Source organism: Rana temporaria, chromosome 4 (assembly GCF_905171775.1).
Source record: "Rana temporaria chromosome 4, aRanTem1.1, whole genome shotgun sequence".
NCBI lineage: Eukaryota > Metazoa > Chordata > Amphibia > Anura > Ranidae > Rana > Rana temporaria.
The window spans coordinates 21,867,386-21,891,831 of NC_053492.1; the positions used below are offsets into that span (position 1 = coordinate 21,867,386).

At 48.0% G+C, this 24,446-nt stretch overlaps 1 protein-coding gene across 1 annotated transcript in view; it reads left to right on the forward strand.

Moving 5' to 3' along the window:
• The window catches only part of ADCY3 (adenylate cyclase 3), a 218,121-nt gene that overhangs the window by 132,392 nt on the left and 61,283 nt on the right, over positions 1-24,446 (forward strand). Inside the window, exons 7-12 of the mRNA XM_040348113.1 lie at positions 1,609-1,767; positions 1,873-2,038; positions 11,464-11,583; positions 17,051-17,193; positions 19,080-19,241; positions 20,563-20,650. Of these exons, the coding sequence (XP_040204047.1) occupies positions 1,609-1,767; positions 1,873-2,038; positions 11,464-11,583; positions 17,051-17,193; positions 19,080-19,241; positions 20,563-20,650 (838 nt within the window). The remainder of the gene's footprint in view (positions 1-1,608; positions 1,768-1,872; positions 2,039-11,463; positions 11,584-17,050; positions 17,194-19,079; positions 19,242-20,562; positions 20,651-24,446) is intronic.

Below are 24,446 nucleotides of genomic sequence, written 5' to 3' on the forward strand. Positions count from 1 at the left end.
GGATGTAAGGAAAGGCTCTGCTGGGCAAGGAGGGACTCTAATTGGCACCCCTGGATGTAAGGGGGGACTCTGATGAGAACTCCTGAATGTAAAGGGGGACTCTGATGGGCACTCTTGGATGTAAGGAAAGGCTCTGCTGGGCAAGGAGGGACTCTAATTGGCACACCTGGATGTAAGGGGGGCCTCTTATGGGAACTCCTGAATGTAAAGGGGGACTCTGATAGGCACTCCTGGATGTAAGGGGGACTTTGATGGGCACTCTTGGATGTAAGGAAGGGCTCTGCTGGGCACTCCTGGATGTAAGGGGGGACTCTGATGGGAACTCCTGAATGTAAAGGGGGACTCTGATGGGCACTCTTGGATGTAAGGAAAGGCTCTGCTGGGCAAGGAGGGACTCTAATTGGCACACCTGGATGTAAGGGGGGCCTCTTATGGGAACTCCTGAATGTAAAGGGGGACTCTGATAGGCACTCCTGGATGTAAGGGGGACTTTGATGGGCACTCTTGGATGTAAGGAAGGGCTCTGCTGGGCACTCCTGGATGTAAGGGGGGACTCTGATGGGAACTCCTGAATGTAAAGGGGGACGCTGATGGGTACTCCTGGATATAAGGAAGGGTTCTTATTCTGATGTAAGAAAGAATTCTGATGGGCACACCTGGATGTAAGGGGGACTTTGATGGGCACTCTTGGATGTAAGGGGGACTTTGATGGGCACTCTTGGATGTAAGGAAGGGCTCTGCTGGGCACTCCTGGTTATAAGGAGGGACTCTAATTGGCACACCTCTATGTAAGGAGGTACTCTAATGGGAGGTCCTGAATATAAAGGGGGACGCTAATGGGCACTCCTGGATCTAAGAGGGGGCTCTGATGGGCACTCCTGGATCTAAGAAAGGATTTTCAATTCTGATGTAAGAAAGGACTCTGATGGGCTCTTCTGGATCTAAGAGTGGGCTCTGGTGGTCACACCTGGATGTAAGGGGACTCTGATGGGCAATCCAGCATGTAAGGGAGGATGCTGATGGGAACACCTGGATGTAAGGGGAGACTCTGATGGGCACTCCTGGATGTAAGTGGACGCTGATGGTCACTCCAGGATGTAAGGGAGGATGCCGATGGGTGATCCTGAATGTAAGGTGGGGGCTCTGACAGGCACTGCTGGATGTAAGGGGGACTCTGATAGGGATTACTGAATTTAAGGGGGACTGGGATGGGCATTCCTGGATGTAAGGGGGACTCCAATGGGCACTCATGTATGTAAATGGGGACCCTGATGAGCACTCCTATATGTAAAGTTAGTCTCATGTTCACTTCTGGATGAAATGGTGACTCTATTGGTCACTCCTTGATGCAAAGGGGGGCCCTTGTACTTAAAAGTTTAGAGATCATTGATCAAAAAAGACAGCAGAGCAGCTTGCTTTGCAGCTCCACCTGTATGATTGAAACTTCCAAATGAATCCCTGTCCATTCATGGACTGGAGGAGGGACAAGCCCTGTAAGTGTCACTGAACTGTGGCAGAGAACACTCAGGTCAGACAGTTCTTAAAGATGAAACATTGAATGAGGTTTTACTAGTGTTTGGCCAGCTTAAGACTTTCTTCGTCCATCAGATACGTCAGAGAGAAGACCAAAACAGACGTAGACATGCGTGTGGGAGTTCACACGGGTACCGTGATTGGAGGGGTCCTGGGCCAGAAGCGTTGGCAGTACGATGTGTGGTCCACGGACGTCACCCTGGCTAATAAGATGGAGGCCGGCGGCATTCCTGGGTAAGTAGAACATCTGCCATCTGTTATACAGTATATGTATATCTCGGTGCATCCAATCATTTTGGTTGCTTCTACTGATGTATTTCCATCTTGAATTCCTCACAGCCGCGTGCACATCTCGCAGAGCACCTTCGACTGCCTGAAGGGGGAGTTTGAAGTGGAGCCGGGCGAAGGGGGCACAAGGTGTGACTACCTGAGAGAAAAGAGTATTGTCACTTACCTGGTCATCGTACCTAAGCAGCCAGTTAATAAGAATGGCATCAATGGAGTGGTGAGTATGACGGACATTATGGGTGTCCCTGTCTCATGCATGGTGTGTTGCTGCCATTACCAGTTGAGTCTGCCCTCTTTACCATTTGGTGGAGAATGCGGGTGTGGCGATACCCCCATAGGAGCTGCTAAGTAATGTGGCCCAATTCTCCTTTAAGGGGGCGTGGCAAGGGGTGTGTCCTATGCCTGCATTCTTTTGCTGATAGGTGTCCCTCATTCCTATCTCAGAAAGTTGGGAGGTATGCTGTTGCTTTGTTTTTGTTATTTTTAGTGAGGGAATTTAACTTGAATGCATACCTCCCAACCGTCCCGGATTTTGCGGGAATGTCCCGAGAATCGCGGTAAATCCAGTGGTCCCGCGGGTCCTTTATATTGGCTTTTAAAATGTTAAAATGCAGCAATTTAGAAATTGGATGAAAGGTTTAGCACTGGGAAACACTTTTTGAAAGATACAAAGTGCATTTTATATACAACTATATAGATCAGATTAAAATGAGGGACAAATGAGGAGGGAAGAGGGACAGAGGGTCATTCAGGGACAGCCCCTTGAAATCAGGGACAGTTGGGAGCTATGCCCCTGCCAATCCTAGTTGGAGATTGGTCAGGGCTCCCTGAGACACCCCAGACTGCTCCACCTTTCTTCCCCTCCTCTTCTTCTAGAATCCTCTAGAAGGAAGAGGGAGGTGACAGTGGAGTGATGCTGTCTTTGAGTCACAGCTGCTGCTCTGAGCCACTACCAGCCCACACAGATCAAAACAAACTGGCCTGATCTGCGAACCCCCCCCCCCCCGCTCAACAACTCTGGACCCCATGCCCCCCCCCCCGCTCAACAGCTTCGTTTGGGAGTATGCTCATTTGTCCCTCATTCTGAAGTTGAAAAGTTAGGAGGTATGTGAATGGAGCGTGGGAAATATGGGATGCCCAGTGAAATAATAGCAAGGATGCTAGGGATAAATATGTATACTTTTTGTACACTTCTCCAGACTCCTCCAGCGCAACTCTTCACTTCCCATCTTGTGGTTCCAGGAACAGCTATCTCATGGTGGTTGGGCCTGACACTGGCTCAGCCAGGCCTTAGCAATAGCCTTTTGCAGGCAGGGACAGCTGGCCCCTTTAATGTAGCAAAAATGTAGGAAGTCTCTTTAGTGCTAGCCAGGGTCGTCTTAATAGCATCATGGGCCCCTGGGCAAAGTAATGCTCTGGGGCCCCTACAATGATGACAGTGCAGGTAAACAGACATTAAGTAGGTAGGAGGCAGACTGCACCCCCTTTGCATCTACAGTATCACTCTCAGTGCCATCATGGGGCCCCCAATTTCAGGGAAGTGTGGGCTCAAGGACCAGCTGCTTTGGGGAAAGTGCAGGGGCTTCTTATGCAGCTGGGGCCCCTGGGCAGTGCCCAGGTGTTCCCTCTCCTTAACCACTTCAGCCCCGGACCATATTGCTGGTCAAAGACCAGAGCACTTTTTGCGATTCGGCACTGCGTCGCTTTAACTGACAATTGCGCGGTCGTGCGACGTGGCTCCCAAACAAAATTGGCGTCCTTTTTTTCCCCACAAATAGAGCTTTCTTTTGGTGGTATTTGATCACCTCTGCGGTTTTTAGTTTTTTTGCGCTATAAACAAAAATAGAGCGACAATTTTGAAAAAAATGAATATTTTTCACTTTTTACCATAATAAATATCCCCCAAAAATATATAAAAAAACTATTTTTTTAAGCCGATACGTATTCTTCTACATATTTTTCGTTAAAAAAAAATCGCAATAAGCATTTATTGATTGGTTTGCGCAAACGTTATAGCGTTTACAAAATAGGGGGTAGTTTTATGGCATTTTCATTAATATTTTTTTTTTACTAGTAATGGCGGCGATCAGCGTTTTTTTTTTCGGTACTGCGACAATATGACGGACACTTCGGACACTTTTGACACATTTTTGGGACCATTGGCATTTTTATAGCGATCAGTGCTATAAAAATGCATTGATTACTATAAAAATGCCACTGGCAGGGAAGGGGTTAACACTAGGGGCGGTAAAGGGGTTAAGTATGTTCCTGGGTGTGTTCTAACTGTAGGGGGGGGGGGGTGGACTCACTAGGGGAAATGACTGATCGCTGTTCATACATTGTATGAACAGACGGTCAGGCATTTCTCCCTTGACATAACCGGGAGCTGTGTGTTTACACACACAGCTCCCGGTTCTCGCTCTGTAACGAGCGATCGCGGGTGCCTGGCGGTGATCGCGACCACCGGGCACACTAACAGGGGGCGCGCGCGTGTGCCTCCGACGGCGCGCACGCGCCCCTAGTGGCCGCTTCGAGAGCCGACGTAGAGCTACGGGCTCTCGCGCAGGAGAGCCAACCTGCCGCCGTAGACCTGCGGCGGCTGGTCGGCATCTAGTTAAGACAGCCCTGGTGCTAGCTGTCCTACTGGTGGACTACTCTTCTTAGTCAGTCTTTTTCAGGCCCTGCCAGCCCTCCTGGCTGCAGCTGCCCGACTTCACTGACTGCCCATGACATCGCAGTCCTCACTACTGGCTCCACACCCAGCTCTGTCTCCTCTCAGTCCTCTCTGGCATGCCTCTCCAGTCCTCCTGACTGCACATGTCACTCCCTAGCCCTCCTGGCTGCAACCGGTGGTTCCCTCCTGAAGACTTGCCCGGCAGTACTAGCTCCTGCTGTGCTCTCTGACTCCTCCTGTGCCTCCTGTCCAGATCCTTCATGCTTTCTTGAAGGACTCCATCCTGCACCTGAGTCCCAGGCCCAAGGTCACCCCCCAGACTGGGGAGCTCCCTTAAAGGCCCCCGACAGCCTAGTACTCCATGCTGAGTTCTTACACCTGCATAGTTGCCAACATTTGAAAAAAAATTCCAGGGACACTTTGCAGCACAGCTATTAATTAATTACCACACTCACTTCCCCGAAGCTCCACCCACTCCGCAGTATGTACAGGAGAGGAGGAGTGCAGAGGGTATGATGGGGGCAGTGTGTACAGGAGAGGAGGAGTGCAGAGGGTATGATGGGGGCAGTGTGTACAGGAGAGGAGGAGGAGTGCAGAGGGTATGATGGGGGCAGTGTGTACAGGAGAGGAGGAGGAGTGCAGAGGGTATGATGGGGGCAGTGTGTACAGGAGAGGAGGAGTGCAGAGGGTATGATGGGGGCAGTGTGTACAGGAGAGGAGGAGGAGTGCAGAGAGTATGATGAGGGCAGTATGTACAGGAGAGGAGGAGTGCAGAGGGTATGATGGGGGCAGTATGTACAGGAGAGGAGGAGGAGTGCAGAGGGTATGCTGGGGCAGTGTGTACAGGAGAGGAGGAGTGCAGAGGGTATGATGGGGGCAGTGTGTACAGGAGAGGAGGAGTGCAGAGGGTATGATGGGGGCAGTGTGTACAGGAGAGGAGGAGGAGTGCAGAGGGTATGATGGGGGCAGTGTGTACAGGAGAGGAGGAGTGCAGAGGGTATGATGGGGGCAGTGTGTACAGGAGAGGAGGAGGAGTGCAGAGGGTATGATGGGGGCAGTATGTACAGGAGAGGAGGAGTGCAGAGGGTATGATGGGGGCAGTATGTACAGGAGAGGAGGAGGAGTGCAGAGGGTATGCTGGGGCAGTGTGTACAGGAGAGGAGGAGTGCAGAGGGTATGATGGGGCAGTGTGTACAGGAGAGGAGGAGTGCAGAGGGTATGATGGGGGCAGTGTGTACAGGAGAGGAGGAGTGCAGAGGGTATGATGGGGCAGTATGTACAGGAGAGGAGGAGTGCAGAGGGTATGCTGGGGCAGTGTGTACAGGAGAGGAGGAGTGCAGAGGGTATGATGGGGGCAGTGTGTACAGGAGAGGAGGAGGAGTGCAGAGGGTATGAAGGGGCAGTATGTACAGGAGAGGAGGAGGAGTGCAGAGGGTATGCTGGGGCAGTGTGTACAGGAGAGGAGGAGTGCAGAGGGTATGATGGGGGCAGTGTGTACAGGAGAGGAGGAGTGCAGAGGGTATGATGGGGGCAGTGTGTACAGGAGAGGAGGAGTGCAGAGGGTATGATGGGGCAGTATGTACAGGAGAGGAGGAGTGCAGAGGGTATGCTGGGGCAGTGTGTACAGGAGAGGAGGAGTGCAGAGGGTATGCTGGGGCAGTGTGTACAGGAGAGGAGTGCAGAGGGTATGATGGGGGCAGTGTGTACAGGAGAGGAGGAGGAGTGCAGAGGGTATGAAGGGGCAGTATGTACAGGAGAGGAGGAGTGCAGAGGGTATGCTGGGGCAGTGTGTACAGGAGAGGAGTGCAGAGGGTATGATGGGGCAGTGTGTACAGGAGAGGAGGAGTGCAGAGGGTATGATGGGGGCAGTGTGTACAGGAGAGGAGGAGGAGTGCAGAGGGTATGAAGAGGCAGTATGTACAGGAGAGGAGGAGTGCAGAGGGTATGCTGGGGCAGTGTGTACAGGAGAGGAGGAGTGCAGAGGGTATGATGGGGCAGTGTGTACAGGAGAGGAGGAGTGCAGAGGGTATGATGGGGCAGTATGTACAGGAGAGGAGGAGGAGGAGTGCAGAGGGTATGATGGGGCAGTATGTACAGGAGAGGAGGAGGAGGAGTGCAGAGGGTATGATGGGGGCAGTGTGTACAGGAGAGGAGGAGTGCAGAGGGTATGATGGGGCAGTATGTACAGGAGAGGAGGAGGAGGAGTGCAGAGGGTATGATGGGGCAGTATGTACAGGAGAGGAGGAGGAGGAGTGCAGAGGGTATGATGGGGGCAGTGTGTACAGGAGAGGAGGAGGAGTGCAGAGGGTATGATGGGGGCAGTGTGTACAGGAGAGGAGGAGGAGTGCAGAGGGTATGATGGGGCAGTATGTACAGGAGAGGAGGAGTGCAGAGGGTATGATGGGGGCAGTGTGTACAGGAGAGGAGGAGGAGTGCAGAGGGTATGATGGGGCAGTATGTACAGGAGAGGAGGAGTGCAGAGGGTATGATGGGCACAGTTAGTACGGGAGAGGAGTTTGGAGGGTATGGCGGTGGCATAATGGGGAGGGATTTCTTGTGGTGTCTATGGGGTAATCAGGAAGTGATGTTGGGAAGATAAGGGAAGGAAAGTGACCATGGAATGATGTCCCTCAGCTGGGGGGGGGGGGGGGGGTAGGAAGCAGCTTGGAGTGATGTCTGTATGATGTGATCTGGGGGTGATGCAACCTGGGGGCAGTATGTACAGGAGAGGGGGACTGAGAAGTGGTCAGATAGCGATGTATATAATAAAAAAAAACTCATCCACTAAAAACATTTAAAACAATGAATCATACAACAGTACTAGATGTAAGTACAGATCTATGCAATCCAGTTTATAGCACTCTGCATCCAATCCAATTGCTCAGACTAGATAATGTGGGGTCATTTATAGCCATTCATGTAACCTGTGTGTAAGTGGTGAGTTCACACTTCTGATTGCACAGACTCAGAACCTGTATACATGTACAATCAGAGGTGTGAACTCACCACATACACACACAGGTTACATGAATGGCTATAAATGACTCCACATTATCTAGTCTGAGCAATTGGATTGGATGATGTTTGCACAGAGTGTTCATGCTTAGAAGTGATCTGCCAAAATGTGTTTGGGCTGCAGACCTCAGCCCCCTCCCCCTCACTATCTCCTTTGATTCTTCTCCTAAGAAAAAATCCCATTGAAAGTGTGTACTACTATCCACCCTAGGAAACTTCTCCCAGAAAAGTTCAGCTTACTCACCTCCTCCCTTCCTCTGGCCAGCCGACAGGAGCTACAGTGAGCTCCGCCTCCCAGGTCTCACAGCACACCGCGCTGCTGATTGGAGGGGGAGGCTGAGTCAGAGATAACAAGGACCCCGCACAGCACGAGACTGGAGGGAGGGGAGGGGACAGAAAGGAGCTTTGCATCCCAAACACACAGCGCAGGCTCAGGTCCCTGCTGAGACCCAGAAGCCGCACCTGCCTTCCCCAATAGCCGGGACAAGTCCCGGCAGGCTAAATTAGCTGGGACTAGGTCCCAAATAACGGGACTGTCCCTTTAAAAACGGGACAGTTGGCAAGTATGCACCTGACAACTTCCCCCCAGGTGTACTGACCCCTGGGTATTTCAAGGCGGCCTGCCCCCTGCATACCTCCCAACATTTTCGAGATGGGAATGAGGGACACCTACTAACAAACATATTTAGGCATAGGACACGCCCCTCTGCCACACCCCCTTAAAGGAGAATTGACAAAACAAAGGTTAATTAAATCTGCAAGGACTTTTTTTTTACCACTACGATACCTTTATATTGGCTTTTAAAATGTACAAATGCAGCAATTTAGAAATTGGATGAAAGGTTTAGCACTGGGAAACACTTTTTGAAAGATACAAAGTGCATTTTATATACAACTATATAGATCAGATCAAAATGAGGGACAAATGAGGAGGGAAGAGGGACAGAGGGACATTGCTCGAAATCAGGGACAGCCCCTCGAAATCAGGGACAGTTGGGAGCTATGCCCCTGCCAATCCTAGTTGGAGATTGGTCAGGGCTCCCTGAGACACCCCAGACTGCTCCACCTTTCTTCCCCTCCTCTTCTTCTAGAATCCTCTAGAAGGAAGAGGGAGGTGACAGTGGAGTGATGTTGTCTTTGAGTCACAGCTGCTGCTCTGAGCCACTACCAGCCCACACAGATCAGAACAAACTGGCCTAGCTTCCAGCTAGACCTGCCTAAATTTGCCTGCACTACAAAAATCCTAACTTCTAGCACCTACCTAGGTAGAGGATGCTACATGGGCAATACCTTGCACCAGTGGCGTCACTAGGGTTGGTGTCACCCGGTGCGGTAAAACATGGTGTCATCCCCCCTCTGTCTAGGCTGCCCAGCACCAAGCAGGCAGCGCACGGGCACGGGGCGCACCCCAAACCAGCCCCTGTAAATGATAGTATAGGGCAGTATAGTGGCAGGCTAGGGTAGTATAGAGTGGTATAGTGGCAGGTTGGTGTAGTGGGGTGGTATAGGACATGTTGGGGTGATATAGGGTAGTTTGGGGTGGTATAGGGCAAGTTGGGGTTGCATAGGGCAGGTTGGGGTGGTATAGCGTAAGTTAGGGTGGTACAGGGCAGGTTGGGGTGGTATAGTGCAAGTTAGGGTGGCATAGGGCAAGTTGGGATGGCATGGGAAAGGTTGGGGTGGTACAGGGCAAGTTAGGGTGGCATTGGGCAGGTTGGGGTGGTATAGGGCAAGTTATGGTGGCATAGGGCAGATTGGGGTGGAACAGGGCAAGTTAGGGTGGCACAGGGCAAGTTGGGGTGGCATGGGAAAGTTTGGGGTGGTACAGGGCAGGCTGGGGTGGTACAGGGCAGGCTGTGGTGGCACAGGGCAGGCTGGCTGGTACAGGGCAGGCTGGGGTGGTACAGGGCTGTTTGGGGGGGTACAGGGCAGGCTGGGGTGGCACAGAGCAGGCTGGGTGGTACAGGGCAGGCTGGGATTGCACAGGGCAGGCTGGGCATGTCGGCTAAAAAAAACAAAACGGGATGGTGTCACCCCTCTAGCGGGTGTCACCCGGTGCGGACCGCACCCCCCTAGCAACGCCTCTGCCTTGCACTGGATTCTGGCTGCACGTGTGGTAACTCGCATGTATATGTGTGGATGGGCCCATATAGGTACCCTTGGCGGTATGTGCTGTCAGTGAATTAAATGGAACACTATTGGTGTGTTGCCCGTTTCATTTGATTTCCGTGTCAGACAATCATTTGTTTTGTTCATTTTACGCTATGGACTTGCTGTACAAAGACCTCCTGCACTGAAACTTTATCTGTTTGCTGCCTTATTGGATAAAAGTTTAGGACAAACCTGATTGTTTTTGGGTGTCCCTGTCTCTTGCATGGGTTATTGCTGCCAATACCAGTTGAGCCTTCTCCCTTTACCACTTGGTGGAGAATGCGGGCAATACCTTGGACTAGATTCTGGTTGCACGTGTGGTAACTCACATGCATTGGTGTGGATGCGCCCATATAGGTAACCTTTCCTTTTCACAGTGGGCTAGATTCAGTAAGCAATTGTGTCTGCGTATCCATAGATACGCAGCGCAATTGCTTAGTTGCGCCGGCGTATCGACTGCTCCTGATTCAGAAAGCTCGATACGCCGACTGTAGCCTAAGATATGACTGGCATAAGGCTCTTATGCCGTCGTATCGTAGGCTGCATTCTTACGCAGGCCGATAGGTGGCGTTCCCGTAGTGGTCAGCGTAGAGTATGCAAATTGCATACTCACGCCGATTCAGAACCGTACGCGCGACCGGCGTTCGCATTTTACGTCGTTTGCGTTCGTCGGTTTCTGCGTAAGGCTGCCCATGCTATTAGCAGGGGCAGCCAATGCTACGTATACCCGTCGTTCCCGCGTCGCGATTTTTAAAAATGACGTCGTTTGCGTAAGTGAATCGTGAATGGCGCTGGACGCCATTTACGTTCACGTTGAAGCAAATGACGTCCTTGCGACGTCATTTACCGCAATGCACGTCGGGAAAGTTTCCCGACGGAGCATGCGCACTACGTTCGGCCTAATTTAAATGATCCACGCCCCCTACGGGATCATTTAAATTACGCGCGCTTACGCCGGCCACTTTTACGGAACGCCTCCGCAAATTACGGAGCTACTGCTTCCTGAATCAAGCGTAGCGCAAGTAATTTACGGAGGCGTAGCGTAAAAACGTAACGCTGCGCCTCCGTAAGGGTGCGCAGCAGTACCTGAATCTACCCCATTGTACTTTAGTTCATGGGCGAGAACCCGCCCATTTAAGACTGCCCCCATTATACTGTGTTTCCCCGAAAATAAGCCCGGGTCTTATATTAATTTTGGCAACAAAAGACACAGTAGGGCTTATTTTCGGGGTAGGTCTTACCATGTAATGTGCTGTCTTCTCTCCCCCTCTCCCTCCCTGCCTGTCAGGAATCCCCAGTGTGAACTGAGTTAAAATGCTTGTAAAATCTTATAATCCACTCCATTACAGTAGTATATATTGTACAATGTGTGTGTTTCTGTAATATAATTGTGCCAAATACCTTCTTTATAGCGCCGCTCTACACTTCTGTGAGCCGCCGGAGCTCTCTTGTCCCCATTTATATTACAGAAACACACACATTGTACATTATGTAATACTGTAATAGAGTGGATTATAGGATTTTAAACTAGGTCTTATTTTCGGGGTAGGGCTTATATTGCAACCTCCTGGAAAATAACGTTAGGTCTTATTTTCGGGGTAGGTCTTATTTTCGGGGAAATAGGGTAGTTCTCTTTAATTTCTTCTGTTGTGTTTTTATCCTGGACTGGTTTTACTTTGCAATGTCATAAAACACGAGACCAACATCACATAATGATTGGATCTGCAGTAACATATCTTTCCATAATGTTTGGATTTGCACTAACATTTCCCTCCTTTAAGTCTTTATGTTTGCTTATTTAGAAGCTGTCCCTGACATCATCACATGGAAATTCCCCACAGCTGATCAACACCAAAGAATGTAACGGAAGTATCCACACCACGTGTACTACACCCGATGAGAATGAGGAACTGGACACCAGAGTGAGTGCCGTCTATAGCTACTAAGCACATACCCATACAGCCTAAGACTTGTGTCACAAGCATGAATGTGGTGCATTTCCTGTCCGAATCGCATTTAATTTCTCCCACTGCACCTGTGTGTGTGTGTAGAAAGAGAAAAGCGCCATCTAGTGGGCTGTTTATTTAAAATGTTAGAACTCACAGTACATGTGGCCAAATACAAAATATTCATAGGTGTCCCAGTCCCGTCAATGATAGCTAATCACGGCCACTAGAGGTGCTCACAGGGCTGGAGGAGAAGTTCTGGGACCCCATGGGTATAGGGTAGAAGTGATGTCAACTTGGGGGCAGATCGCCTCTACATCTCCAGCCCTGTGATCTCTGATATTTCAAAACACTTTACAGAGATCACACTGCACAATCACATCAGTCCCTGCCCTAGAGGAGAGTACAATCTAAAAATCGGTTAACTTACTAGGTATAAGATGCCTCAACTGCTGCCCCTGGTTCTTTGATGGGGCCTAATATCTCTTATATGCAACGCTGTAGAAGACTGTTAGGCCCCGTACACACGACCGGATCTGTCCGCTGAAACTGGTCCGACGGACCAGTTTCAGCAGACATGTTCGGTCGTGTGTAGGCCCGACCGGACAATTGTCCGGCGGATCGGACAGTTACCAGCGGACAAAAATTTCTTAGCATGCTAATAAATCTGTCCACTGGAAAACTGTCCGTCGGACGTGTTCGGTCGTCTGTACAGACTCACCAGACACGTCCGATCGGCCGCTATCCCTCGCATGCGTCGTACTGATTCGACGCATGCGTGAAAGCTTTGAACTTCCAGGGCCGCCCACGTCGCCGTGTCATCGTCGCGGCGACGGCGCGGCCACGTCCCCGCTTATTGTTTACGCGCGGATTTCTGTCTGATGGTGTGTACAACCATCAGACAGAAATCTCCGGGCGGACATGTCCGCTGAAAACGGTCCGGCGGACCGTTTTCAGCGGACTGTCCGTCCGTGTGTACAAGGCCTTAGGGATTGTAGATCTACTAAAGAAGATGGTCAGGTATTAGGGACAAGCAAAATGGGATGGTCAGAAATGCGGGTCATCCTGGAGGAGATGGTCAGCATTTGTGGACAAAGATAGGCAGAGACTGGGGAAATACTACTGGAGATGGTTAGAGATTGTAGAAGCAATGGTTGAAGATTGTGGACATGCTACAAGAGATGGTCAGAGATTGGGGACATATCAGGAGATGATCAGAGATAGTGGCCATACTCGAAGAGTTGATTGGAAATTGAGGATGTGCTACAGGAAATGGTCAAATATTGGGCTAAAAAAGACTGTCAAATATTGGGAACATGCTACAGGAGATGGTCAGAGTTTGGGGACCTGCTACAGGAGATGGTCAGATGCTGGAGGCATAAACGTAGATGGTTGGAGTTGTGTACCACAGGAGATGGTCAGAGATTGTAGACCTGCTGCAGAAAATGTTTAGAGATTGGGGGCATAACAAGAGATAGAGAATTGGAGCATGGTACAGGATGTGGTCAGAGATTGTAGACGTGCTACAGGAGATGGTCAGATATTGGAGACATAAAAGGAGATAGTTAGTGATTGTATACATACCATAGAAGATGGTCAGAGACTGGGGGCATGCTACAGGATTGTGGACATGCTACAGGAGATAGTCAAAGATTGTAAACATGCTACAGGAGTTGGTCAGAGATCGGAGACATCATGCTGTAGATGGTCAGAGATTGGAGACATACTCTAGGAGATGGTTAGAGATTGGGGACATGCTACAAAAGATGGTCAGACATTGGGGACATATAAGGAGATGGCCAAAGATTGGGGACATATGAGCGGCTGGTCAGAAATTGGAGACAAGCTACAGGATATGGTCAGAGATTGGGAACATGTTACAGAAGATGGTCAGAGATTGGGGAAATATCAGGAGATGGTCAGGGATTGTGGACATACTCTAGAAGATAGTTAGAGATTGGGGACATGCTACAGGAGATGGTTAGATCATGGGGACAAAAAGAAGATGGTCAGGGGTTGTGTACATACTACAGAAGATGGTGAGAAATTGGGGACAAGCTACAGTACATGGTCCGATATTGTGGACGTGCTACAGGAGATGGTCAGACATTGGGGACATATCCGGGGATGGTCAGTGATCGTGGACATGCTACAGGAGTTGGTCAAAGATTGGAGACGTACTACAGGATATGGGCAAAGATTGGGGACAAGCTACAGAAGATGTTCAGAGATTGGAGACATATCAGGGGATGGTCAGAGATTGTGGACATGCTACAGGAGATAGTCAAAGATTGTAAACATGCTATGGGAGCTGGTCAGAGATCGAAACCACATACATGATATGGTAAGTGATTGGGGACATGCTACAGGAGATGGTCAGAGATTGGGAAAAAGCTACAGGAGATGGTCGGAGATTGGCAACATGCTACAGGAGATGGTCATAGATTGGAGACAATTTAGGATATGGTCAGAGACATACATTTAAAGAGATGGTTAGATTTATATAAAAAATAAAGGAGATGATCAGAAATTGGAGACATATTAAGGAATGGTCAGTGATTGTGGACATGCTACAGGAGTTGGTCAGAGATTGGAGACGTACCACAGGATATGGGCAAAGATTGGGGACAAGCTACAGGAGATGGTCAGAGATTGGAGACATATCAGGGGATGGTCAGAGATTGTGCACATACTACAGGAGATGGTCAAAGATTGGAGACAATTTAGGATATGGTCAGAGACATACATTTAAGGAGATGGTTAGATTTATATAAACAATAAATGAGATGATCAGAAATTGGAGACATATTAAGGAATGGTCAGTGATTGTGGACATGCTACAGGAGTTGGTCAGAGATTGGAGACGTACCACAGGATATGGGCAAAGATTGGAGACGTACTACAGGATATGGTCAGAGATTGGAGACGTACTACAGGATATGGTCAGAGATTGGGAACAAGCTACAGGAGATGGTCAGAGATTGGAGACGTACCACAGGAGTTGGTCAGAGATTGGAGACGTACTACAGGATATGGTCAAAGATTGGGAACAAGCTACAGGAGATGGTCAGAGATTGGAGACATATCAGGGGATGGTCAGAGATTGTGCACATGCTACAGGAGATGGTCATAGATTGGAGACAATTTAGGATATGGTCAGAGACATACATTTAAGGAGATGGTTAGAGTTATATAAAAACTAAAGGAGATGGTCAGAAATTGGAGACATATTAAGGAATGGTCTGCGATTGTGGACATGCTATAGGGGATGGTCAGAGATTGGGGACATGCTACAGGACATGGTCATAAATTTAAGGAGATGGTTAGGGTTATGAACATTCTACATGAGATGATCAGAGATACTGGATATGTTAAAGGAGATGTCTGGAGCTTCTGGGCATACTTTCTAGGAGATGGTTAAATATGGGACATAAAAATAGATGGTCATATATTGGGGACCTGCTACAGGAGATGGTCAGAGATTGTCGACCCAAAACGAGATGGCAGAGGATGTGTACATACTACAGGAGATGGTGAGAGATTTGGGACATGCTACATGAAATGGTTAGTGAGTAAAGCTGGCCATGCAGATTCTCCCAGCCAGATTGTCAGAATACACTGATCAGTGCTGTAGCGGATCGCCTGCATGTGCTGATCAAAGCAAAATTTTCCAACAAGCTAGTTCATGAGAACAAGTCTGTCGATTGGTCAACTGCATGCAGCCTACTTGGTGCCATGAGTATCTGTGACACCACCTCCTCTAACAACAGAGACCAAGCCCAACCAGCATGACTCTCCAACTTCACCCAGGCTTCAGGCTTTCTCATTAAAGTTAACAAGCTGAGAGTGTAAATCATTGAGCTGTATAGTACATAGAAAGAATTGAACTCTTTCCTGGAGAATGCCAACCCTATATTATAGGCCAATCTTCTTTTCTTGACCTGGCCATGGGACATGCACCGTAAGATTGGACAGTTAATAAACTCGGACAATATTTTCAGACTACAGTGAGCTGTCAATGATTTTTTTATTTTCTTGCAGTCGGAAATGTCAGCGAGCTTTTGTATTGATAATAAGGCTGTTATATGGTAGGTCACTGTGCTCTCCTGCCACATGATAGAGGGCTGAGTCATCCTCCTCTACATGACAACTCACAATGCTACCCCGTGCATAATCCAGCTTTCTTCTGACTGACCAGAGACGAGGCCACAATGACCAGTTCTTTGGAAAATTGTGTCATTGCGGCACTAGGGTTCCCAGTTTTAATCCTGGCCAGGACTCTATCTGCATGGAGTTTGCATGTTTTCCCTGTGTTTGTGTGGATTTTCTCTAGGTACTGCAGTTTGCTCCTACACTCTCCAATCACATGCTGGTAGGTTAATTGGCTTCTGTCTAAATTGGCCCTAGTATGTGGGTGTATGCATGTGAAATGGGGACCTGAGACTGTAAGCTCCTTGAGCCTCCGTTCACACCGGTGCAACTTGTCATGCGATTTGACAGGTACAAGTCGCACCCTATAGTCGGCAATGAAACTGTTCAAATCGGTCGGAGACTGACTGTACGGTGCCACACTGATTTGAAAAAAGTAACGGCACAATTTTTTGCAATTTTCAGGTGCGACTTGCATAGACATCTGTGCATAAAGTTGCACAGATGTCAGCCAAGTTGCATCTGAAGTCGCACTGACCTGCGGCTTTGAAATTGTGCAACTTCGAATGAAGTTGCACAATTTTAAAGTCAGATTCGGTGTGAACAGGGGGGCTAAGGGCAGGGATTGATTGGGAATGTACAGTATCTAAATGGTTGCATAAATTGTTGGCGCTATATAAATACCTTACCTATAGTAAAGAATGTTAATTTTACTTGTATACACAAATATTTAGGGTGTACTCCAAAAAAAAAAAAAAAGGAAGCATAGCTAACCCTCTTGCTGGTAAATTCGTTCTGCATGAACAGGGCAGAATCCAATATTATCAGGCTATATCCTCTACAGGTTGACTGTTATTCAATAAAAAAAAAAGTGATCTGCGAGAATACCACATTATGGCCACTAGATGGAGCCGATGATCATAGGAAACTAGTATTTATTTTGTATGATCAACGACTCCATCTATTGGCCATAATGTGATATTTATGTGAACCACTCTATTTATGAATGAATAATACATGACATGGAGAGATGATAGCCCGAGAATATTTGATTTGGCCTCCATTTGCACAGTTTGTGGGATGTATAGTTCTGCAAAACTTTTTGTAAATACCCCCCCTCCTCGATATGTCTACTCAAATAGAAAAATGTCCGCAACCTCACTACCCTTACAGTTAAGAAACATAGCAGACAATAATTCTGATGAATGAGCTTTCGTTTTATGTACTGCACCTCCTTGGCGCATTCTATCCTAATAACACGGCTATCTTATGTTTTCCATCCTGCCCCTCACAGGTGGTGAACCCATCCTTCCCCAACCCCCGCAGACGCCTTCGTCTCCGAGACCTGGCTGAGAGAGTCATCGACGCCCAACAGAACGAGCAAGAGCTGAACAAGCTGTTGAATGAGGCCCTCCTGGAGAGAGAGACCGTGCAAGTGTAAGTTATCGGCTTGTATTATAACTAACCCCCAGCACCCCAGATCTTCATAACAACCCCCACCCCCCAGACCTTCATAACAACCCACTTCCACCCAGACCTTTCACCAGTGGTTGACAACTTACGAAGTATAAGGGGCCTAAACTGACCACCAGGGCATGCTGCCAGTGCAGGACTGGACTTTGCACCCATTGCAGTTCCCTGAGTGACGTAGCACACCTAGACGCCATTCATCCGAAACATTTATGTTTGGTAAACCAGACCTGGCCTAAACCATAATCCAAAAAGACCTCACATGGAGACTGTGTTGTCCAAATGAACAAATTGAACCTTCTCCGAGACCTGGCTGAGAGAGTCATCGACGCCCAACAGAACGAGCAAGAGCTGAACAAGCTGTTGAATGAGGCCCTCCTGGAGAGAGAGACCGTGCAAGTGTAAGTTATCGGCTTGTATTATAACTAACCCCCAGCACCCCAGATCTTTATAACAACCCCCACCCCCCCAGACCTTCATAACAACACACTTCCACCCAGACCTTTCACCAGTGGTTGACAACTTACGAAGTATAAGGGGCCTAAACTGACCACCAGGGCATGCTGCCAGTGCAGGACTGGACTTTGCACCCAATGCAGTTCCCTGAGTGACGTAGCACACCTAGACGCCATTCATCCGAAACATTTATGTTTGGTAAACCAGACCTTGCCTAAACCATAATCCAAAAAAAACTCACATGGAGACTGTGTTGTCCAAATGAACAAATTGAACCTTTTAGTGTTTGAGCCAGTGTTCAAGCAGTATGAAATGGGTGAAGGGATGTCATAAATCATGCAGTGTGGAGCAGATATTCATCAGATCAAGATCCAGGGCTAGATTCAGATAGCCCGCCGTAAGTTTGTGCGGGCGTAGCGTATCTCAGATACGCTACGCCGCCGTAACTTAGTGAGGCTGGGGCTGGATTCACAAAGAACCTGCACCCTAAGTTACGGCGGCGTAGCGTAAATCTGCCGGCGTAAGCGCGCCGAATTCAAATTCTGAAGAGGTGGGCGTGTTTTATGTAAATAAAACATGACCCCACGTAAATCACGTCTCTAACGAACGGCGCATGCACCGTCCGTGAACGTATCCCAGTGCGCATGCTCCTAATCACGTCGCAAATAGTCAATGCTTTCGACGTGAACGCAATTTACGCAAAGCCCTATTCGCGAACGACGCAAACAACGTAAACGGCACAAAATCCGACGCTGTCCCGACATCCATACTTAACATTGGATACTCCTCATATAGCAGGAGTAACCTTACGCCGGAAAAAGCCTTACGTAAACGACGTAAAAAAATCCGCCGGGCGCACGTACGTTTCAGAATCGGCGTATCTAGCTCATTTGCATATTCTACACCAAAATCAACGGAAGCGCCACCTAGCGGCCAGCGTAAATATGCACCCTAAGATACGACGGCGTAGGAGACTTACGCCGCTCGTATCTTAGCCTAATTTAAGCGTATCTGGTTTCCAGAATACGCTTAAATTTACAACGGCGTAGATTCAGAGTTACGCCGGCGTATCTACTGATACGCCGGCGTAACTCTCTCTGAATCTAGCCCCCAGTCTGCCCTGGTCATCTCCATATGAAGAATATGAATGATGGTGACACCTTTGGTCAAATTTGGCCAAAACAGGTCTTCTTTTAAGCCTTGAAGATGGGGAAGGCTTTTCCCCCAAAACACATTGGTTGTATTTGATGTCCTTAATCAATAAACATTTTATACCAATCACCAAGCTAGATGACTGTTTTTGCTAAGAACTCCTAACTCCATACCTAAGAACATTTCTGGTAGATGTGATACTGGAGGCTTAACAGTGATTTGATTGATGTCTCTCTTGTCTGCAGCTTAAAAGGGAAGTACACCTACCGCCTGTCCATGAGGTTCATCAACCCAGAGATGGAGACTCGTTTCTCGGTGGAGAAGGAGAAACAGAGCGGGGCCGCCTTCAGCTGTTCCTGTGTGGTTCTGTTCTTTACTGCTGTTGTTCAGATGCTCATCGATCCCATGTAAGTCTATAGAGGTGATTTCAAGGGTTATTTTACTAATATTTAAGGGTTCAGTAGATGCTGGAGAGTTAAAACTCTTGACCATATCTCCTCTCTTGCAGACTCTATTGGTGAGATTTTTGCAGAGTTCCTGGGTCTGCACACCTGGTACCCACTATCCCTGCACTGAGGGGTTTCCACCATCCCTTCCCTGAGATACTGGGTTTGCACACCTGCTGTGCCAATTATGAAGGGTTTCTACCACCCCAGAGCTGAGTTCTTGGGTCTGCTCACCTACTGTGCCCAATATAAAGGGTTCCCACCATCCATGTGCTGAGTTCCTGGGTCTGTTCACCTACTGTGCCCATTATGAAGGGTTCTCACCATCCCTAAGCTGAGTTCCTGGGTCTTCTCACCTACTGTGCCCATTGTAAAGGGTTCTCACCATCCCTAAGCTGGGTTCCTGGGTTGTCTCACCTACCATGCCTATTATAAAGGGTTCTCACCATCCCTAAGCTGAATTCCTGAGTCTGCTCACCTGTTATTCACATTATAATGGTTCTCACAATCTCTAAACTGAGTTCTTGGATCTTCATCACTTAGCACCCATTATAAGGGGGTCCCATCATTCTACACATAGTTCCTTGGTCTGCACACTTGCTGTGTCTATTATGAGGGTCTCCCACCACCCGCAGATTATGAAGGGTTCCCACTATCCCTGTAGTGAGTGAGTCGCTTAGTTTGCACACAGTATCAAAGTGGCAAGCCCACCGGGCCCCCTATAATTGAAATATTCAAGATGATCTGGAACACCAAAAACTCAGGACTATGGTGGGAAGATGTTACTGTTGAAATATCTAAGCAGGAAGCCCACCAGCCCCCCCCCATAATTGAAACATCAGTTTTTAGTTTACTACTTCAGTCTCAGTATGCTCATGCCTCATATGTACCCATATCTGGTCTGTATATAGCTTAAGTCTTCATTCAGAAACAAATGGGTTTTGCTTGCAGAGGACATTGCAGCCTGGAGATGGTGTTTAATACTGTAACTGTTTGATACAAGTATAGTATTAAAAAAAAAAAGGAATAATTTTAAATATATACATATATTTTTGTTTTAATTTTGTGTGTAAAACCAAATAATTAATGATTCGGGCAACTAAAGAAACTCCCCCAGAATATTCTCCAGGATACCAGCAGTGCTAATTGATGTGGGAAGTAGGTTGGAAGAAACATAGTTACAATCAGTAGGATGACACCAAAGGTGATGACAATTCTGACCTGGAAGTAAAATTACTGCTTTTGCAATAAATATCTTGTCCTTTTTTTTTTTTTTTTTTAGGCTGGTGGCCAACTATGTGACTTTTGTCATCGGTGAAATCCTTCTCCTGGTTCTCACCATCTGCTCATTGGCAGCCATATTTCCCAGGGTAAGAAGAGACTTTGTTTAAGGCAGTGGTGGTCAACTTTTGTGCTATAAGGGGCCTCAAGTGCGGCTCCTGACATCACCAAAGGGGCCACACATAGTTATAAGTGAATGTATTGCTACAGAGAGCTTTAGAGACTGGAGACATGCAACATCAGATGGTAAAAGACTGCAGGCTTGTGACAAGGAATTATCAGAGACTGCAGTTATGGTACAGGAGATGGTCAAAGACTGCAGACATGATACAGGAGATGGTCAGAGACTGCAGTCATGATACAGGAGATGGTCAGAGACTGCAGTCATGATACAGGAGATGGTCAGAGACTGCAGTCATGGTACAGGAGATGGTCAGAGACTGTAGACATGGTGCAGGAGATGGTCGGAGACTGCAGACATGATACAGAAGATGGTCAGAGACTGCAGACATGATACAGAAGATGGTCAGAGACTGCAGACATGATACAGGAGATGGTCAGAGACTGCAGATGTGATACAGGAGATGGTCAGAGACTGCAGACATAATACAGGAGATGGTCAGGACTACAGACATGGTACAAGAGATAGTCAGAGACTGTAGACATGGTGCAGGAGATGGTCGGAGACTGCAGACATGATACAGAAGATGGTCAGAGACTGCAGACATGATACAGAAGATGGTCAGAGACTGCAGACATGATACAGGAGATGGTCAGAGACTGCAGATGTGATACAGGAGATGGTCAGAGACTGCAGATATAATACAGGAGATGGTCAGGACTACAGACATGGTACAAGAGAGGGTCAGAGACTGCAGACATGATACAGGGGATGGTCAGGGACTGCAGGCATGATACAGGAGATTGTCAGAGACTGCAGACATGGTACAGGAGATGGTCAGAGACTGCAGATATGATACAAGTCATTAGTACAACACAAAGCGTATCCTAACTCAAAATCAAAGATGTAATATGTTGCAGCCTACCAGTCCTTGGGTGTGATTATTTTCCTCTGTCTCCATAGGCAATGCTTTAAAAGCCTTTACAAGTTGCCAGTTTAGAGTAACACAGGAGGTCTGGTGCTATAATTATTGCTCTCACTCTGCTGTATCTATTGATTTAACAGGTTATCAGTTTACAATTAACAGTGAATTTTTGCTCTCACGCTGATGTTTGCTGCACAGCAATACCTCACATGTGTGGCTCAATTTATGTTTGCATACACATGCGTGCCTTATGCTGTATGTATGAATAGGAGTGTGTATTAGGGTTAAGAAAGTGCTTTCAAATATTTATTTTATATAATTTTTTACACTTTTTACATGTTTTCTTTATTTAACTTTATTGCTGTCACAGGGGGCTAACAAGTTCCCAATATGATAGCATTGGGTAGGTGAGTCCTTATGGAGACATCAGAGTCCTATTGCCATCCACTTCCGGGTTCATTAGTCACCAAAGGAGCACTTCCTGTGGGAGCCGTTTACCACGATCCCGGGCTCCCCGAAGGAACAGGGGAATCCAGGAACCACTACTGGCACCGCCAGCTGGAGGCACACCTTCGAAGACCCATGAAAGTGATCATGTGGCTCTAGAGCCATCTAGATCACTTTTTATCTAAAAGGCTTTTGCCAGCTGAAAAAAATCAATTACGAGCACACAGCATTTACCCTGGTCCTGGTCTACTCTTCTCCACCGCTGGCACCGCCGATTCGGGGGGGAAATTGGGGGCACACCTTCAGAGACCCATAAAAGTGATCAGGTGGCTCTAGAGCAGGCGTTCCCAACTCCTGTTATATTACCTTGGGGAGATATAGACTAGAATACTGCAATCACTGAGAAGCAAATGATATCTCCTGTGATGTATTTCAGATATCTTGCAAACCTGGCCTGTTAGTGGGTCCTGAGGACAGGAGTTGAGAACCACTACTCTAGAGCAACCTGGATCACTTTTATCTGAAAGACCCTTGCCAGCTGAAAAAATTAATAACTAGCCTATGGCATTTACCGTAGTCCTGGTCCGTTGGGAGCACACCTCCAGAGACCCATTAAAGTGATCACTGGGTTACTTTTATGTGCTGGCTGGTGGGAGGTTGGGGGCACACCTTTAGATACACATAAAAGTGATTGGAGTCCCCCCGACACAGTTCGATCCCAGATGGGGTGTCCGGGGGTACCCCTAACCTTATTCTTGGCTATCAGTATTGTCAACACTGTTTAGAATGTTCATATTTGTTCACACCCTGCTATGTCATATGTATCTAAACCATAGGTGTCAAACACAAGGCCTGCTGGCCGAATACGGCCCTCCAGGCGATTTTAAGTGGCCCTCGCACCTCTGACAGCTGCAGGAGAGCTCCAGCCCTCCTCCAGAGCCTTACTTTCTGCTTTTAAGCAATGCATCCATCTTCTTCCCAGCAGCAGCATAAGGAAAGGGGGGTTCACTGTGATGTAAGGTAGAGTGGCGGACTCAACTTCTGATGGTGGGGTGGCTCTTGACATCTAATGTAAGGGGAGGGGATGCGCTGGACATCTAATCTTACAGATACAACCGGCCCTTTTATGGGCGATCATAATGCTGATGCGGCCCACGATGAAATTGAGTTTGACACCCCCAATTGACTTGCTCATTGTCGGATCTCAATATATGGCAAGGTCTACAACCGTTCTTATGTTCTTTAATCTCTGTTATTTGTGAAACTCTTCAATAAAACAATAAAAAACAAAACAAAAAAAAAACTAAAAAAAAAGTGATCAGGGGGCTCTAGAGCCACCTGGATCACTTTGATTTGAAAGGCCTTTGCCTCCTGAAAAAAACGGTTAAAGCTCACGACATTTACCGTGGTCCCAGTCTTCTCAGAGGAATGGGAGAGGTCTGGCACCGCCGGCTGTGGGGGGAGGTTGGGGGCACACCTTCAGAGACCCATAAAAGTGATCAGGTGGCTCTAAAGCTTTTATCTGAAAGGTCTTTGCTAGCTGAAAAAAAATTATAGAAAGCTTATGGCATTTACTGAGGTCCCGGTCTCCACGGAGGAATGGGAGAGTCAGGAACCATCACTGGCTGGGGGCACAATTTCATAGACCCATAAAAGTTTTCACTAAATCACTTTTATGTGCCAGCTGGTGGGAGGTTGGAGGGCACACCTTCAGATACCCATAAAAGTGCTCAGGTGTCTCTAGAGCCACCTGGATCACTTTTATCTGAAAGGCCTTTATCTTCTGTAAAAAAAAATCAGTTACAAGGTCATGGCATTAACCTTGGTCCCAGTCTTCTCAGAGGAATGGAAGAGCTCAGAAACCACCACTGGCACCACCTGCTGGGGGGAGGTCGGGGGCACACCTTCAGAGACTCATAAAAGTGATCAGGTGGCTCTAAAGCCACCTGGATCACTTTTATATGAAAGGTCTTTGCCAGCTGAAAACAATTACTAGAAAGCTTATGGCATTTACTGAGGTCCCGGTCTCCACGGGGAAATGGGAGAGTCAGGAACCATCGCTGGCATTGCCAGCTGGGGGCACAATTTCAGAGACCCATAAAAGTTTTCACTGAATTACTTTTCTGTGCCGGCTGGTGGGAGATTGGGGGCACACCTTCAGAGACCCATAAAAATGATCAGGTGTCTCTAGAGCCTCCTGGATCACTTTTATCTGAAAGACATTCAGCTTCTGTAAAAAAAATCAGTTACGAGGTCACAGCATTTACCGTGGTCCCAGTCTTCTCAGAGGAATGGGAGAGGTCTGGCACCACCGGCTGAGGGGAGGTTGGGAGCACAACTTCAGAGACCCCCAAAAGTGATCAGGGGGCTCTAAAGCCACCTGGATCACGTT